The sequence below is a fragment of the Grampus griseus genome, assembly GCF_964374135.1.
Source record: "Grampus griseus genome assembly, chromosome: 4".
Lineage (NCBI taxonomy): Eukaryota > Metazoa > Chordata > Mammalia > Artiodactyla > Delphinidae > Grampus > Grampus griseus.
The window spans coordinates 7,521,631-7,538,612 of record NC_138997.1 but is presented as its reverse complement, the minus strand read 5'-3'; the positions used below and the strand labels follow the sequence as shown (position 1 = coordinate 7,538,612).

At 41.0% G+C, this 16,982-nt stretch overlaps 1 protein-coding gene across 1 annotated transcript in view; it reads right to left on the bottom strand.

Moving 5' to 3' along the window:
- Positions 1 to 16,982, bottom strand: part of HERC5 (HECT and RLD domain containing E3 ubiquitin protein ligase 5) — a gene marked incomplete at its 5' end in the record, with an annotated part of 40,707 nt that overhangs the window by 2,169 nt on the left and 21,556 nt on the right. The window contains 7 exons of the mRNA XM_082653223.1: positions 1,536 to 1,606; positions 2,455 to 2,521; positions 7,428 to 7,594; positions 8,509 to 8,652; positions 11,337 to 11,507; positions 13,300 to 13,410; positions 14,356 to 14,469. Coding sequence (XP_082509349.1) covers positions 1,536 to 1,606; positions 2,455 to 2,521; positions 7,428 to 7,594; positions 8,509 to 8,652; positions 11,337 to 11,507; positions 13,300 to 13,410; positions 14,356 to 14,469 — 845 coding nt within the window. The remainder of the gene's footprint in view (positions 1 to 1,535; positions 1,607 to 2,454; positions 2,522 to 7,427; positions 7,595 to 8,508; positions 8,653 to 11,336; positions 11,508 to 13,299; positions 13,411 to 14,355; positions 14,470 to 16,982) is intronic.

Here is a 16,982-nt window from a genome sequence, read left to right as displayed (position 1 = left end):
GGGACTCTGAATTCTGCTGACACAAAGGATGTCCTCCATCTGGTGTTGGACAGATCCTAGGAACTTTACATCTTTCCTGCATGAACCCATGTGAGCAGCTGTCAACCTCTGGGGGATGGGGGGAGGGGGCTGCCTAGAAATTTGGGGGCCAAAATGAATTAGGCGACCTTTACTTGGTCTTATCGAAAGGATACCAATAAAATATTCTAAAGCAGAAAAAAAAAAAAGTAAGAGCTAGAACATCTAATAACTGGGTGCTTACCATGTGCCATGAACTGTTAGAGCTGTTTTTTTCATGTATTGTCTAATTTAATCTTCTTAAAACTCTGCAAGGCAGGTTCTTATGGCATTTTGGTAAAGAGGAAAAGAAACTGAGACACAGTGAAGGTACGAGATTGCTCAAAGTCACACAGTTAAGAGAACTGACAGATAAGAAGAGAAAAATTTTGGAAGAATAAAACCGTCCCTGTTATCTCTGGAGAATGGGCTAGGGAGACAGGGGAAACTTCCTATTTTATACTCTTTTGTATTGTCTGAATTTGTCAGAGTGAGTAATTATTTGTGCTTAAACACAAACAAAGAGGGGATTTATACATCTAGCTATGATGGAGTAGCTTGTAGCAAATGTTCCCAGCGATAAGAACTAGAAAAACCCAGGTAATATACAAAAGCACATCTAGCTCCAGGTTTCCAAATCTAAGTCAAGACTCAAGAGGGCCTTTGGACTAAGAGACAAGGGAAGCTCCCCGAGGTGAGCCCAGCACTTAGCTTGCAGTTTCTGCCTTTGGGCACATTTGCCAATTCTTTCAGGGAAAGGGGCCAGGCATTCAATAATACTATGGACAAATTGGGGTATCGTCATAAAATACACCACAGAGCTAGAAATGTTCCATTTCTTGATCTGAATGCTTCTAATTTTGAACTTGTCTGTATGTTATAATACCAAGTTTTTTAAAATAAAGAATGCTCACTCGATATTTCTTTGCCACTCTGACCAACTATCAGGGGAGCGTTCTATAATCGCAAACTCTATGGCTCTAAATGGCATCCCATAAAGTATTGGGAAGTCAAGATACCACAGTAACATCTAATAATATTAACAAAACTAAGCTCCTGCTGTGGACCAGACACCACTGTGGACAACTCCAGGCACTGGATAAACAACGGTGAGCAAGACAGACCAAGACCCTGCCATCACGCAGCTCCTCAGAGCTACGGAAACACTGATAAGGAAACAAGCAAAAATCCTAAAGGTAGGTAACGTGTGACGTGAAAAGGTAAGGGGGTAAAGAGAGAGAGCTCAGTGGTATAATCCTAGACAGGAAGATGAGGGAAGGCCTCTCCAAGAAAGCCGTTTCCTTCCCAGCCAGCATACAAACCCTAGGAGACACACACATACATACAACATGAACTGACTCTCCGCCTTTTCAGAAAATGATTGAGAAAAGAAAATAATAATTACAAGGAATTTTTAGAGCCCAGTGAAATAAATGCAGTGTATAAACAAAACAAATACTTCACTTCTTTGTACCTACTTGTTAGCGTGGTCGACAGTTATGTGACTTCCGTTAGGAATTAAGTCTACGTCATTTTTGTCCCAATGCACCTGTAACCACAAATGAACTCAGTATCTCCGAGACAATCCCGAACAATATACTATCAACAAAAACACTCTGGAGCATACCTCTTTTCCTCAAACCAGCAGGGTGGTGAAAAATTACCACCTTTACCATGCAGAACGAAAACTAAGTTTCTAAAAGAACTTGAATGATCTATTTTAACTGATCATATTGAATAAATTAATCGGACAGTTGCCATAGCTCAGCATTCACTTTACACACTACAGACCTAGTATGGTAGATTTGCAAAACATGGCCATAGATTCCTCCCATCCTGCTATCTACGCAACGTGATTCTGCAACACCTCCCATCAAGAGGGCGAGTCTATTTCTTCGGCTCCCGAGTCCGAGCGTGGCCACGTGAAGTACTTTAGCCCACGGGACCTGACAGGAGCAGAAGCTTGAAGGGCAGCTGGTGTGCCGGGGCTTGCCATCTCCTACTCGCCATGACCCTGCGACCACTCGTGAAGAAGCCTCAGCTAGCCTACTGGAGGATAAAAGGCCACTAGAACAGAGACAGCTGTTCCAGCTGACACCCCCTCAGCCATCCGGCCTGCTGGCCACCAGGTGTGTAAGCAAGGCCACTGTGGGCCAGGCGGCCCGCCAAGTCAGCCCAGTCCAGACACCCACAGAATCGTGTCTGCTGCTTTAACCCACTAAGCTTAGGCGTTGTCTGTTCCTTGGTAAACTCTAACTGATACACCCAGCTCGTGAAAAATGAGGAAGAACACCTTCTGTACTAGCTTAATTCAGTGTGGTTTTTTATTAAAGGTAAGTATAAAAAAGGTTAATCAGATGAAACAGGAGCTGTAATTTGATTTTTACTGTTACTCACATTAAAATGGATGTGGAATACTTCTCCAAGGTCATCGCCTTCATCATCCAGAAGGGTCTGCAAACTCCTGAAGAACAAATGGTTTTATTCTTTACATGTCAATAATCTTGATGGCTAGAAACATCATCTAAAACAAATGTCAAGGGCACGCTTATTCCCAAGGTGGGAGGTCAGGTTCAGTTCACAGAACCTGCTTCTGTGTACTGAGAGTCTAACTCGGGCCTGACCTCAGCCGAAAGTGTGACATTTGGAGGTTTATTTGCAATTCTGCAGGCTCCTCACACAATTCCCAGCTCTCTTCCCTCCACCCTATCCGGCTCACCCAGTGACAGCAGGTTCCTAATTCAGAAAAGGATCACTAACATGCTTATTGATTCTGAAACTCATTCACACTGGTGTTACCTTTCTTTAAGCTTTTAATAAACATTACTTACAGAATAATAGATTTCCTTTTAATTATCAGGTATCACTTGAAATTTTTAGGAGTGGGTGGGTCAAAGGGCCTTCTCTATACCTCCTGTCCCAATATCTTCAAGCTTAAGACAGACCTGAAATTTGACCACCTTAACTGTGTCAAGGCATCTGTGAGAACAGAGGTTACATCAGAATGGAGAGCAGCCTGTCTTTATATTTCCACCTTTATAAATACTTTTATTTTTCTTAATTTTTTATTTTTTAGCCAGGCCACGCAGCATGCAGGATCTTAGTTTCCCCGACCAGGGATCGAACCTGCGTGCCCTGCACTGGAAGCGCGGAGTCTTAGCCACTGGACTGCCAGAGAAGTCCCTATAAATACTTTTAAAGTAATACAAGGCATACTATATTATGTGCTCCCTCACTCATTTATTCATTCAACAAACATTTATTAAGTATCTGGTATGGCAGGGATAAGGGACGTAAAGCTGAGAGTAAGACATTATTATTGATTAAATCCTGAGACTTACAGGTAAGATATGCTGATAAAAATCTTACTACAGTGCTGTCAGCTATGTGCAGCTAGGAACGATGTAAATGGTACAGGTACAACTTGGGAGAGCTTGGTTAACTCCTTCTGAAAGGATGCGTGTCATCGGGGAAGACCTCTGGGAGAAGGTGGAATCCAAGTTGATGCCTTTTCCCTGCTGGATTTTTTATTACCATATTGTGCCAAAATGTTGGATCCTTTTTTTCTTTTTTTTTTTTGGCCATGCCACGTGCCACATGGCTTGTGAGATCTCAGTTCCCCGACCACGGACTGAACCCAGGCCACGGCGGTGCAAGTGCCAAGTCCTAACCACTGGACCGCCAAGGAATTCTCTAAAATGCTGGATCTTTTATTATGGTATCATGATAAAAACAGACCATGTTTAACTGTGCTTTGGGGGGGTTGAGGGAAAGTAATGGGAACCCAGCTGACAAAACTGGATTCATCATAAACTTGGCTCAAGATACTCTGTCTTTATATGTCCCTGTACAGCTCGTTTGCTTATTTATGGGTATGTTTATGAAGAACACCTGTGAACCTGACTCCCCAAACAAGAACTAAAACATTGCCAGGATCTTATACCTACCTACAGGGGGTACCTCCCTTATCCCATTTTTCTACCACCCCCAAAATGTTATACATGTATCTACAGTTTGAAGAGTATCTTTTCTCTTTGCTAAGGTATCTCTTGATGAACAGAGAACTTCCTTCATCTTATTGCACTGAAATTTATCAATCTTTCCTTTAACGTTGGTATTTTTATGTCTTGCTTGAGAAATCCCAGTGGTGAGAAAGATAACTGTCCATATTTTCATCATCGTTGCATTCAGTATTCAAGTCCCTTATCCACACAGAGTTGATTCTATTATGTGATGTAAGGTATCCGTTCTCCTTTTTTTCCCAGGTGCATTAATTGAACAGTACTTCTGTTCCCACTGATCTAATATACTACCTCTAACAAACTTCCATGTGTATGGGGTCAGGTTCTATGCTCTCCTGTACCATTGGAAAGCTTGCACCAATATCATACTGCCCTAATTAATACAGCTTTCTAATGACTCTTGATATCTGCTAGGCCAAGCTCCCCATCCTTATTCACCTTGCAAATTATTTTTGGCTATTCCTGGCCCCTTGTTCATCCATATACATTTTAAATCAGCCTTTTTTTTTTTAAGCCTGCTGGGATTAAAATAGGAGTTTTGTTGAATATAGAGATCAGGGATTCTCAAAGCATAACCAAGACCAACAATTTCTGGGAATCCCTGAGGCCTTTACAGGGGGGTCCACAAGGTCAAAACTAATTTCATAATACTACTAAAGACGTTACTTGCCTCCTTCACATTCTGTCATGAGTACAGAACAGAGTTTTCCAGAGGCTATGTGACAGCTAACAGAATGAGCATGTATTCCTGTATTTAAAACATTTATCACTTTTAATTTCTAATATTATAAATACTGACAAATGTCACCGATATAAGTAAAAGCTCTTTGGGGTCCTCTCTTAATTTTTAAGAGAGTCTTAAGACCTAAAAGTTTGAGAAATGCTAATATGGATTTAGTGGTCTTTATTCAGTTTATGTATATTAAGTTATTTAGTTTATTAAATCTTCTTAGGCATAAGCATTATTTATGTCATTTTCAATGTTTTCAGCAAAAAATGACAAACTTATCTACTCCTTTCCAAATTTGGTGCTTTCAATATTTTTTCCTTATCTTACTAGTATAATAAGTATAACGATTAATAGTTGGATTCTCGAGCCAGTGTCTGTGTTCCAACCATAGTTCTGTCACTATGGGATCTGGGGCAAGTTACCTAACTTTCTTCCCTTTCAGTTTCCTCATCTGTAAAATAGGGATAATAATAATAACAGAATCATACTACTGTTCTCATTCTTTTAGAAATCCCCACAGTATTCCATTGCATAAATATACCAAAAACATTAATTCCCTCACTGAAGAGCATTTAGGTAGTCTACATATTATAAACTATCTAATACAATGTGCGTTAGGAGACATATCTGCACGATTGCCTATTTCTAAATGTGAAATGTCTAGAGGTAGAATTGCTGGGTCAAAGCAGCAAACATGTTTTTTTTTATTCTAAGCACAGTAGTCCCCTCTTAGCCATGGTTTTGCTCTCCAAAGTTTCAGTTATCTGTGGTCTACTGCAATTTGAAAACATTAAATGGAAAACTGCAGAATAATTCATCAGTTTTAAATTGCAGGCCGTACTGAGTAGTATGATGCAATCTCTCACCATCCCTCTTTGTGCGGTAAATCATCCCTCTGTCCAGCGTATCCCACCTGTTGGGCATTCAGTAGCTGCCTCGTGACCACTGTGGCACCACAGTGCTTGCATCCACGCAACCCTTATTTTACTTAATGACGGCCCCAAAGAGCAAGAGTAGTGATGCTGGCAATTCGGATGGGCCCAAGAGAAGCCATAAACTGTATGTTTTAAGTGAAAAGGTGAAAGTTCTCAACTTAATAAGGAAAGAAAAAATCAGACGCTGAGGTGGCTAGGATCTACAGTATGAAAGAATCTTCTATCTGGGAAACGGTAAAGAAGAAAAAAGAAATTCATGCTGGTTTGCTCTTGCACCTCCAACTGCAAAAGTGATGGCCACAGTGCATGTAAGTGCTTAGTTAGGATGGAAAAGGCATTAGATTTCCTCAGTAAGACATTTTGAGAGAGGGAAACCACATTCACATAACTTTTAGTACAGTATATTATTATAATTGTCCTATTTTATCATTAGTTATTGTTAATCTCATAGTGTGCCAAATTTATAAATAAAGTTTTATCCTAAGTATGTACGTATAGGAGAAGACATGGTATATATAGCATTCAGTACTATCTACGGTTTCAGGCATCCACTGGAGGGCTTGGAACGCATCTCCTGCAGATAAGGGGGAATACTGTACTGCCATACTGCTCTCTGACAAGGAGTTACCAATTTACAATTAATTCCACTCACAATTCTTGATATCAGAGTGAACCTTCTCCCAAATCCTTGCTGACACTACGCAGCATCAGTATTTCCAACCACTGTCAATTTGCAGTCCATATTAGCCTCTCACTTTAATATGCATTCCATGATCACTTAATTTATGATTATCCATGATCATCTTAATTTACGAACCATTTCTATTGCTTCTTTTGTAGGTTACTTTCTTGTATACTCTGTCAATTTTTCTTATGGATGTGCAGGAACACTTTATTCAGCAGGGGTATTAACCCTTTCTATTATATGTTACCAATATGTTTTGTGAGGTGGTGGCTTGTCTTTTAACTTAGAAATAAGTTTTCATTTTAAAGAGGATGACATAAAACAACTTTTAAAATAAACATCAGGACTTCCCTGGTGGCACAGTGGTTAAGAATCCGCCTGCCAATGCAGGGGACACGGGTTCAAGCCCTGTTCTGGGAAGATCCCACATGCCATGGAGCAACTAAGCCCGTGTGCCACAACTACTGAGCCTGCATGCCTAGAGCCCGTGCTCTGCAACAAGAGAAGCCACCACAGTGAGAAGCCCGCACACCGCAACGAAGAGTAGCGCCCGCTCGCTGCAACTAGAGAAAGCCCACACACAGGGACGAAGACCCAACACAGTCAAAAGTAAATAAATTTTAAAAAAAACAAAACAAAAAAACAACTTTGGAAAACATGTCTCTTTAAAATAAATAAGTAAATAAATAAATAAAACGAAATAAAATAAGCATCACTTGCAGGTTTTGCACCAAGGTGTAACCTGTGCTGTCATGACTGTCTCTACTCAAATAAACCAAAGGTTAATGAAAACAGTGAGGACCGACTATACGAAAAACCAACTTTTCTTAATTTTAGAAAGTTAAATTATTATCTAACAATTTGACAAAGTTAGAATCAGTTTAAAACACCCAGAATGCTACTATTGAACATGAAAATACTACTGGAATGTGTGTGTTTAATTATTTATCTAAATATATGTTAGACAGGGTTCTGAAAAAGGAACGACGTTAACTTACTGTCCCAGAACAGGACTGAGTTCTTTCAAGTCTTCTAACGATGGCACTTGGTCCAAAAGTTTCTTAAACAGAGCCAGTGGGAAAGGGATGTTGGCAACATTGCAACTGAACAGGCAGAGTCCACACAGAACCCCAAAGAAGAAATAACTCTTCTTCTCAAATTTAGGCTGAAAAGAGGAAAAAAAAAAACTTTAACGTATTATGAATTTTTACCAGTACAATGGAATATTTATATTAGGTAAACCATTTCTCCCCTTTCACAAAATCAAATCACAAATTAAAACGAAAAATCTTGAGATAAGAATACTTAGGGTTTATATTCAATTATTAAGTCAATTTAAATCCCTGCCACAGTTTTGGTTACTGAAAGCATCAATAGTATGGGGGTGAGGAGACAGGAGAGATGTTGTTCAGGCGGAAAAGCTGCAATGAGTAGCAAATGAATCCTAGAGTTCAAAAGCACAGCACAGTGAGTATGGATAACGATACTGTACTACAATCACCAAACCTGCTGTGGTACTAGATCTTAATTATCCACCACTGAAAAGAAATAATTATGAGATGTGATAAAGGTGCTAATTACCACTACAATGGCAATCATACTATGATATAAATATATCAAATCAACATGTGGTACACCTTAAATTTATACAATGCTATATGTCAAATATATTTCAATAAAAAATAAAAGTATTAACAGGAATAGAAACACCTTAGGCTCAGTAATCCTTATAAACAAAGTTTTTGCAATTTCTTTTCATAGGCTGTATCTTCAAATTCATTGGGAAACAGAACAAAGAATGAGTGCCTAAGAAAGGAAGGGTTCATTTTTACCTATACATTCTAGAAATGGTCAATACATATATATTGCTTAAATTCTCTTGTGTGGACTTGCGAACCCAGGGCAAGAGGACCCCCATTTTAGAGAAAATAATCACTTTTTTAGAATTAAAAGTTATCTCCATAATTACATCAATAATTCCTCTCCCATAATACAACAGTCTAGACAACCTAATTTTCTATGGTAAATCCCCATACCTTTTCTCTCAGGAAACACCTACACCAAGGAAAGAGGACTTACCTTGACAGGAAACCACATGTAGGAAGCCTCTTCAGGATATGTGAACATCCCATATTCTGGCCGGGTCATTTCTTCAAAGAGACAATGGAAAAACTCTGCTCTGACTCCTCCAGCGTCATATCCAATTTCTCCACTAAATGAAACCTAAAGAAACAGAGCAAATAATGCATCACTTCCAGAGCTCTGTACTGCTACGCATTAAATCTCATTTAATAACTATTTGTGGACCCCAGTATTTGGGAGGTACTGGGGTAAGCAAATTACTTGTGTTAGCGCATTGAATTTTCTTACGAATTCTAGGAGGCTCATGAGGCTTCAAGAATTTAAATAACTTTCCCAAGGTTATACAGCTGCTAAGACTTTTTTTTAAAATAAATTTATTTATTTTTATTTTTGGCTGTGTTGGGTCTTCGTTGCTGCGCACGGGCTTTCTCTAGTTGCGGCGAGTGGGTGCTACTCTTCGTCGTGCTGCATGGGCTTCTCATTGCGGTGGCTTCTCTTGTTGCGGAGCACGGGCTCTAGAGCGCAGGCTCAGTAGCTGTGGCTCGCGGGCTTAGTTGCTCCGCGGCATGTGGGATCTTCCTGCACCAGGGCTTAACCCGCGTCCCCTGCATCGGCAGGCGGATTCTTAACCACTGCGCCACCAGGGAAGTCCCCAGCTGCTGAGACTTAATCCTACGGGTGACAAACCTGAGAGCCTGAAGTCTTCACCACTAAACTGACCTCAACTGGCCTCATTTTTATAATCATCAGGTACATTAAGTATAATGAAAATAAACATAAAGAAATCATAAATATCAGAATTTTCAAAAAAACTGAAAAACCAGAGCACATGTATTTACTGGCTTGGCTGTTGATTCCATAAGGAGGCAGCAATCCCACCTGTTGACACCAATCCCTCCTCAAGATGATTCTATTATAACCCATCTTTGCTCCTTCAATTACTTGCTCTGTTCTCCTTTCTGCCTTTCCTTCTTGGAATCCTTCACTTCAGTTTACAAATATGTTAAGGTCTCCCTTATCCTTAAAAGAGAAAAAAATCTCAACACCACTGTTTCCAGTACAGACAATACTGGCTTCCTCTAATCTAGGTTGCCTAATTTTGGGGATTAATGTACACCAACTTCTAAACTCGTTTCTCTACTTAAATGCTTCTCTCCAAGAGGACCAAGAATCTGTGAATCCCCAATTCCAAGGACTTGAGTTTCTCACGTCTCATCCTAATTTCACCCACTCATTTTACACTTCTGGCCACTTCCTCTTTCTTCACACTCTTTTCTCCCTTGCTTTCTCTTATGAAGCACTATTCAAGCTTTCATCTCTCTCTTCTTTTTCGTGCTGCGTTAATACCAGAAATTCCTGCAGCTCTATGCTGGTGCTTCTATCCTTCCTCTTACCCTGCCCCTTTATGTGGGCAAGCTCCTTAACCTCACGAAGTGTATTTTCCCACGAGATCATCAGAAAGATTAAATGGGATAACGCAGGTAAAGTGTCTCACACAGTCTGGAAAATAGTAGCTGCTTATTCAAATGTTACCTAAATTTTTTAAATGGACGAATGAAATATAAAAGTGGAACTAAAATAACTGAGTGGACTGGCTGGCTGACACAGTTTAGAGTCAAAATGAGTTCACCAGATTTTTTTTTTTTTTTTTTTTTTGTGGTACGCGGGCCTCTCTCTCACTGTTGTGGCCTCTCCCGTTGCGGAGCACAGGCTCCAGACGCGCAGGCTCAGCGGCCATGGCTCACGGGCCCAGCCGCTCCGCGGCATGTGGGATCCTCCTGGACCAGGGCACGAACCCGCATCCCCTGCATCGACAGGCGGACTCTCAATCACTGCGCCACCAGGGAAGCCTGAGTTCACTAGATTTTTAAAAATTATCTATGTGCAAAAATACACAGAAATGCCAACTCTAACTGCAAACTCCATACTTTTAAAATAGTATCTTGAGTTTGGTCAAGTCAATCATTCTTTAATCTGAGTAGGACAAGTGATAAACTAACGCCTCGAATCAAAAACACTCTAATAAATATTATCAGGAAAATCCTGACTTGTCTTGATTAATTGGAGAGTCTAGAGCCTGATGGCTGGGCTGAAATCCTGGCTCTGATACTTATCAGTTGTGTCACCCTGGGATAAGTTACCTCATGGTTCTGCACCTCAGTTTCCCCATGTGTAAAAGGAGGGAAAACCAGAACCTTCTACACAGTGTGGGTCAAAGGGTTACAAAAGTGTAAAGCTTTTACAGTAGTTCCTGGCATAAGGAAAACATTCATTAGATCTTCTAGTCATTATTATTCTGTGTCAAATATCTATTAGTAAGACAATTTATATAGTAGCTAAACGGAAGATCGTTATTAATGAATACTCAGGACATGGTGATATCTACAATTATACCCTCAAAAAACTATGTAGTCAATAAAGAGAATGTTCTCTCTTCAACAAAGCAATCTGGGTTCCTGCAGAAGAGCAGAAACAAACTCTCAATTCTCCTCTGGGTCAACCCCATCTCACTGGAACCTTTAAAAGGTGATGACCAGCCGGCTTGGTCAAGCCTCATGAGGGGATGGACCTCTTAGGGCTAGTACTGGGCTATCTACCTGATCAGGTTGGGGGGAGGACGACCATTTCACCTGCTGCTCGTTAGCCAGACTGTACTGACAGCTCTCACCTGGAATGCACAGGTAACTGGGGAAAACTAGGGGAACTCCGATACAGATAACCCCAGCGGAAAAGGGCGATAATTCCCTCTCTGTAAGGCCCCTTATTACATCCTTTTATGTTTTCTGTCTTAGCGGCAAAAACATTAAGTAAGAATTATATTTTACCCATAACTCCCTCCTCAGATCTTCATTCTCAAACTGATTTAGCTGATTCAAAACATCCTCAATCAAGTGACTCCTTCTGACTGTTAGATTAACGGTGGGCAGTAAAGCAAATTCAGACCTTTCTTGTTCCACAATGCCAGCCAAACTCACGTAAGCTCGCCATCTCTTCTCCTGGGAAAAGAAAAATGTTTCACTCCATTTCACCGTTTGCTCTAAGTAGAAATTTACAAAGTAGAATAAACCGGTTCGGTTTACTATCCGCGCGTGCCACAAACATTTATGAAAAGGGCCCTACATACACCCCTGGAGACAGGCTATATATTCAGTATTCACTCCCAGTGAGCAGACGATACTTGAGACATAGGAAATGAAAAGCTCTGTGGGGCTGATTTGGGTGAGCAGGAAGGTGACCAACCGCGGGCTCCTCTGGACCACTGTATCCTGTAAACACAGCTGTGAACACTTCAGGGACCGACTAACGATTGTCAACAGGCTAAGAGACTGACTAGTGAGGCCGAAGCAGTGAGCTGAAACCTAGCATTCTCATCAGGAAGAGGAGTTCAGACGTTTAGAAAAGAAGCCTGCTGCAGGAAAAGCGCAGGATGAAAGACCTCTCTAAAGATATCCTTTTCTAGGAGGAAAACTCAGACAAGAGATTTTAGGGGACAGGTAATCTACGAAGTTACCATGAGAGAGACAGACCCACAGACTGACAGACAGACACACAGACCGTCCACCTGGAACCAAATGGCAATATGGGATCATTAACGTCTATGTCTCTTAGCAAAACAGAGAGAAATCAAATGCCATTTCTATAAAAAAATTACCGGAAGCTTGTTTAGAATCAAGAGAGAATAGTTACAGGGTTGAAGCAAAATCAAGTTCTCGGATCCTTTTTCTTTCCATTTTCCTTTGTTAAATATTTCATTAATGGTCTTACTTGGAACTTATAAATCAATTTCCTACTTTGTTTTATTATGGCAACTGCATTAGGTAAAGGTATCTACTTTTATGACATAGATTTGAATATTATTCATGCATATAGATATACAGATGCATATATCAGCATAGAAGTGACAACAAGCGCTAACACTTTCGGGCACTTTGGGAGAGGCACTGTTCTAAATGCTTTACCTATATCAACAAATTTAACCCTTATAATAATGCAATGAGGTGCATTTTCTGAGGCATTTTCAAGCGTACAGTTTTAAGTTCAAAACCCCTTGCTGGATACGCTGACAAACAGCACCAAGTCAGCTGATGACAGTAAGTACATCTGCAAGGGAAATACTTTTCACAAACCTTTATTATGGCATGATCACAGCCAGCCGTTTCTTTGGGTCTGAATTTCAAGAATCCTCTGTCACCTCTATTCCCACTACTATGTTTTCCCATTAGATTAGACCTTCTTATGTACTGGTGCTAATCCCAGTCAAGCCCACGTCTGCCATGCGTCTTTGAGTACCGTTCAGAAGACTACCGGCGCCAACCTCAAGGCAAAAGCCCTACAGCTAGGCCCAAGCTCTGGCCTTTGCTACTGAGGCCGTAATATGCCTCAAGGCCAACCCAACTCAAATTGTGACAGCCTCTCTAGCCTTCTTTTTTTTTTTTTTTTTTTGCGGTACGCGGGCCTCTCACTGCTGTGGCCTCTCCCGTTGCGGAGCACAGGGTCCGGACGCGCGGGCCCAGCAGCCATGGCTCACGGGCCCAGCCGCTCCATGGCATGTGGGATCTTCCCAGACCGGGGCACGAACCCGCGTCCCCTGCATCGGCAGGCGGACTCTCAACCGCTGCACCACCAGGGAAGCCCATAGCCTTCTTCACTAGAGTATAAGCTTCTCGAATGCTATGACCACCACTGGTTTCACCAGTGGGTGGCTCCCTTACCACTCCTCTATTATACGCTGGAAAAGGTACTCATCATTTGATTTGCTAATGAAAACAAAGAAATAGGCATGCATACCTGTATTTTTAAACGTGAGTCTGCATACAGTAGTTTTACTTTCGACAGAATATTAAAGATAAAAGGAAAATGACTGAATATGACAGGATAGTGGATGTCCACTGAAGTGTCCTAAAAATGGAAATGACAACAATTTTGATAAATGAAAGGACAGAGAAATCTTACGCCTTACTTCCTAGCCTTAAAGCCCTGATGGTTTCAGGTCTCAGTACTTATAGCCAAAGCAATCCAAAATGCTGGTCAGTAAGGCTCAGATATATAAAATTCTAAGGAAATGTTTTATATCTATCAGTGAAAGGTATATACACCTAGTGTTTTCAGTACTCATTTAATTTCACCATTAATTATAAACTCTGGACATTTTCCCAAAGAGTCTGTTCTGCTGCCACCTGCACTTCTGAAACGTGAAATTAGTTCAGATGCATTCGGTAAGCAGGGGACTGACAGAATGCAGATGGCTGGTTAGCTCAGACAAGATTCTTCCCAGGCAAAGGATGATGTGCTAGGAGTAGAATTAGAACCTTCAGAGAAAAGGTGAAAAAAATCTCAGATTAGCTGCTGAACTGGCAGCAAGAACCCTTTAGCTTTATTTTAAGAAAATGAAAAAGGAGTACTTATACCCAGGGAACCCTCCCCAAAGTTACAGCCCTATCCTGCTGGCTCCTGGTGAGTTACCGAGCCTCCTATACCTACCTTAAGAGCAAAGCTCCACTCCCGTAGGTGTTATCTCAGTACCACCGGTCCTCTAATCAGGGTGTGGAGAGATTTCTACCCTTCGGTTTTTGTGCATTTTTCATCTCGCGGCACTGTTCACAGCCGCTTGCCTGGTTGATCTGAGCTATCCCCCCAGGTAGGAAGCACTTTTCTGTCAGTGTTCTGGGTACAAAACTGCATCGGTTTTGAGGGGTCTGCCTTGCTTTTCCCATAAACCCTGCTATTTCTATTGGGCAGCTCTGCAGAGTACAGGAAGTTTTGGAAATTCGTACAAAGTTACAGAACGAGTGCCTGTATTAACTTACCGACGATCAATACCCTCTTTAAATATGCCATACTTACTGCGCCCATTTTCCAGACGGTCCTTCTGTATGCATCTTCATAAAAATCAAGCAAGTGTGTGAGTTCATTTACTTTGAAGATATTTTCAGGCAGCTGACATTTAGTCTGGTTTACCTTAAATAAAACACCACCTGTGAGAAAGTTCTTTATATAAAGACAATTTTGCTTAATGGCTATAAATTAGATTATCAGAATAAACAGCAAGTTAAACATACTTTTAATGACCAGAATTAAGTTCTATCCAATTCCCCCACTGCCAAAGCCCCAAACTTTCAGGAGCATAAAGAATACCTAAGATTTAATAGTAGAAATTGATGGTATGATGAAAAACTTCTACTTTTAATCCATAAAGAAGTTTTAAAGAAACTCAAGTGCAAAGAAAAATACAGTGTAATATGAATCCAAACTACTCTGGGGCCCAATACTTCATGTCACGTTCTTTCTTTCTCTTAATTTGCGGGGGGCGGTTGCCGCACTCTGCAGCTTGCAGGATCTTAGTTCCCCGACCAGTGCCACTGCACGGGGATGCTGTTTCATCCCTGTGACTAGGACCCCGCTGATCTCAGCCTTGCACTGTCAAGAGCCTCAGAAGCCTCAGAGTCATGGAGAAAGAGGTGCGTCGTCTTCGTGGATTCTGCTGGAGGTGTGTGTGGGGGGAGCTTGACAAACATTCTGACGCTGCCTGTTAGAGTCCAAGGGCAAAGCAGGATCCCTTCAAGATTTCTTCTGTTGCTGCTTCAGTATTTCTAGGAATTCTCTTTGTAAGTGGCAAGCTCATCACAATACACTTTCCCTGAGCTCTTCAGTAAACTGCTCAATTTTTCAAGACCTGGAATTATTTTTTTGATTGATCTTTCACTTTTATATAAAACCTTTAAAAACAGCCAGGAACAGGCATCACTTTTCAGCAGTAGGGCAGACCTTTTTTTTAAGCAGTTTGATAGATTAGGCACTTTGATTCACTGAAAACAACCATAAATACAGGATAAACTGTAAACCAACATTTTTGGATGGAATAATCAGGTCAAGAACTAAGGGAAGGTGGTACTTCCCTCGAGAGTATCTGCCAAACCTGGTGAACCTGAACTTCAGTTTCAATGGCTGAGGCTGAGAAAAGGAGACAAAGCCCAGACTCTGTTCAAATTAGGGAAACTTGCTTCATAAATCTGGGACCCAAAAGGGCTACCATTAGAGTGAACCAGGGTAACCTAGAAATGAACAAGCTCTTTCCTCCACTCCTGCATCAACCCATCCCCACCCTAACTCCAAGACCATGAGGCAAACTGTAGTTAAAATGGTGCGCGCGCGCGCGCACACACACACACACACACACACACAGAGTCACAAAATACATGATAATGAAGGAGCCGTGAGGAAGATTCAGCAGAAACTAAAGACAGCAAAAACTGACCTGCAAAGACTTCAGGTACCCAGAAATTATAAATAATGACCAAGAAAAAAAATTTAAAGAACCAATGAGAACTTCCAGAAGTGAAAAACATACTACTAGAAATAAAACTCAAAAGACAGTTTTTGTTCTTTTTTTTTTTTTTTTTTTTGTGGTACGCGGGCCTCTCACTGCTGTGGCCTCTCCCGTTGCGGAGCACAGGCTCCGGACGCGCAGGCTCAGCAGCCATGGCTCACGGGCCCAGCCGCTCCGCGGCATGTGGGATCTTCCCAGACCGGGGCACGAACCCGCGTCCCCTGCATTGGCAGGCGGACTCTCAACCGCTGCGCCACCAGGGAAGCCCAAAATACAGTTTTAATAGCAGGCAAAAATCACTGAAAAGCTAATTCATGAACAGGAAGATAGGGCTGAAGAAATCATCCAGAATGGGGTAAAAAGAGACAAACAGATGGAAATTATGACAGGACGATTAAGAGACATGGATGACAGAGCGAGAAGATCTAACATACAAAATAAGTAGAATTTCAGGAGGAGAGAGTCAATACTTGTTTTGAATTAAAACGTGTAACAACTTAGAAATGGAGGGAACATCCTTTTACCTAGAAAGATTATTTTACAAAACCCCATAGTTAAAATGTTATTTAATAGTGATATTCAGAATTTTCCTTTAAAATCACCAACAAGATTAGGCACCTACTATCACTATGACTTCTATTCAACATTCCTCTTGAACAACTAGGGGTAGGAAGGCCTAGCCAGTGCAACAAGGCAAAGGAAAATAATAAAATGCCTAAGAATTGGGAAGAAAAAAACATTATGTTTTTCAAAGATATGATTGCACAGAAAACGCAGAAGTATCTACAGTTAAATTACTAGATATAATGCGAGAATTTAGCAAATTCACTGGTTATTAAAAAAATCAACATTCAGGGACTTCCCTGGCGGTCCAGTGGTTTAAGACTCCGAGCTTCCACTGCATGGGGCCTGGGTTCAATCCCTGGGTGGGGAACTAAGATCCCACATGCTGCACAGTACGGCCAAAAAAAAAAAAAAAAAAGGAAAAAGAAAACAAATCAATATTCAAAAATCAATGCATTCTTACAATGCATTCCTATAATCAATGCATTTATCTGCTGTTAAACCAACAACAGATAATATAGTTTTTAAAAGATACCATTTACAAAAACTTAAAAAAAGTTAAATACCCTGGAATAGATTT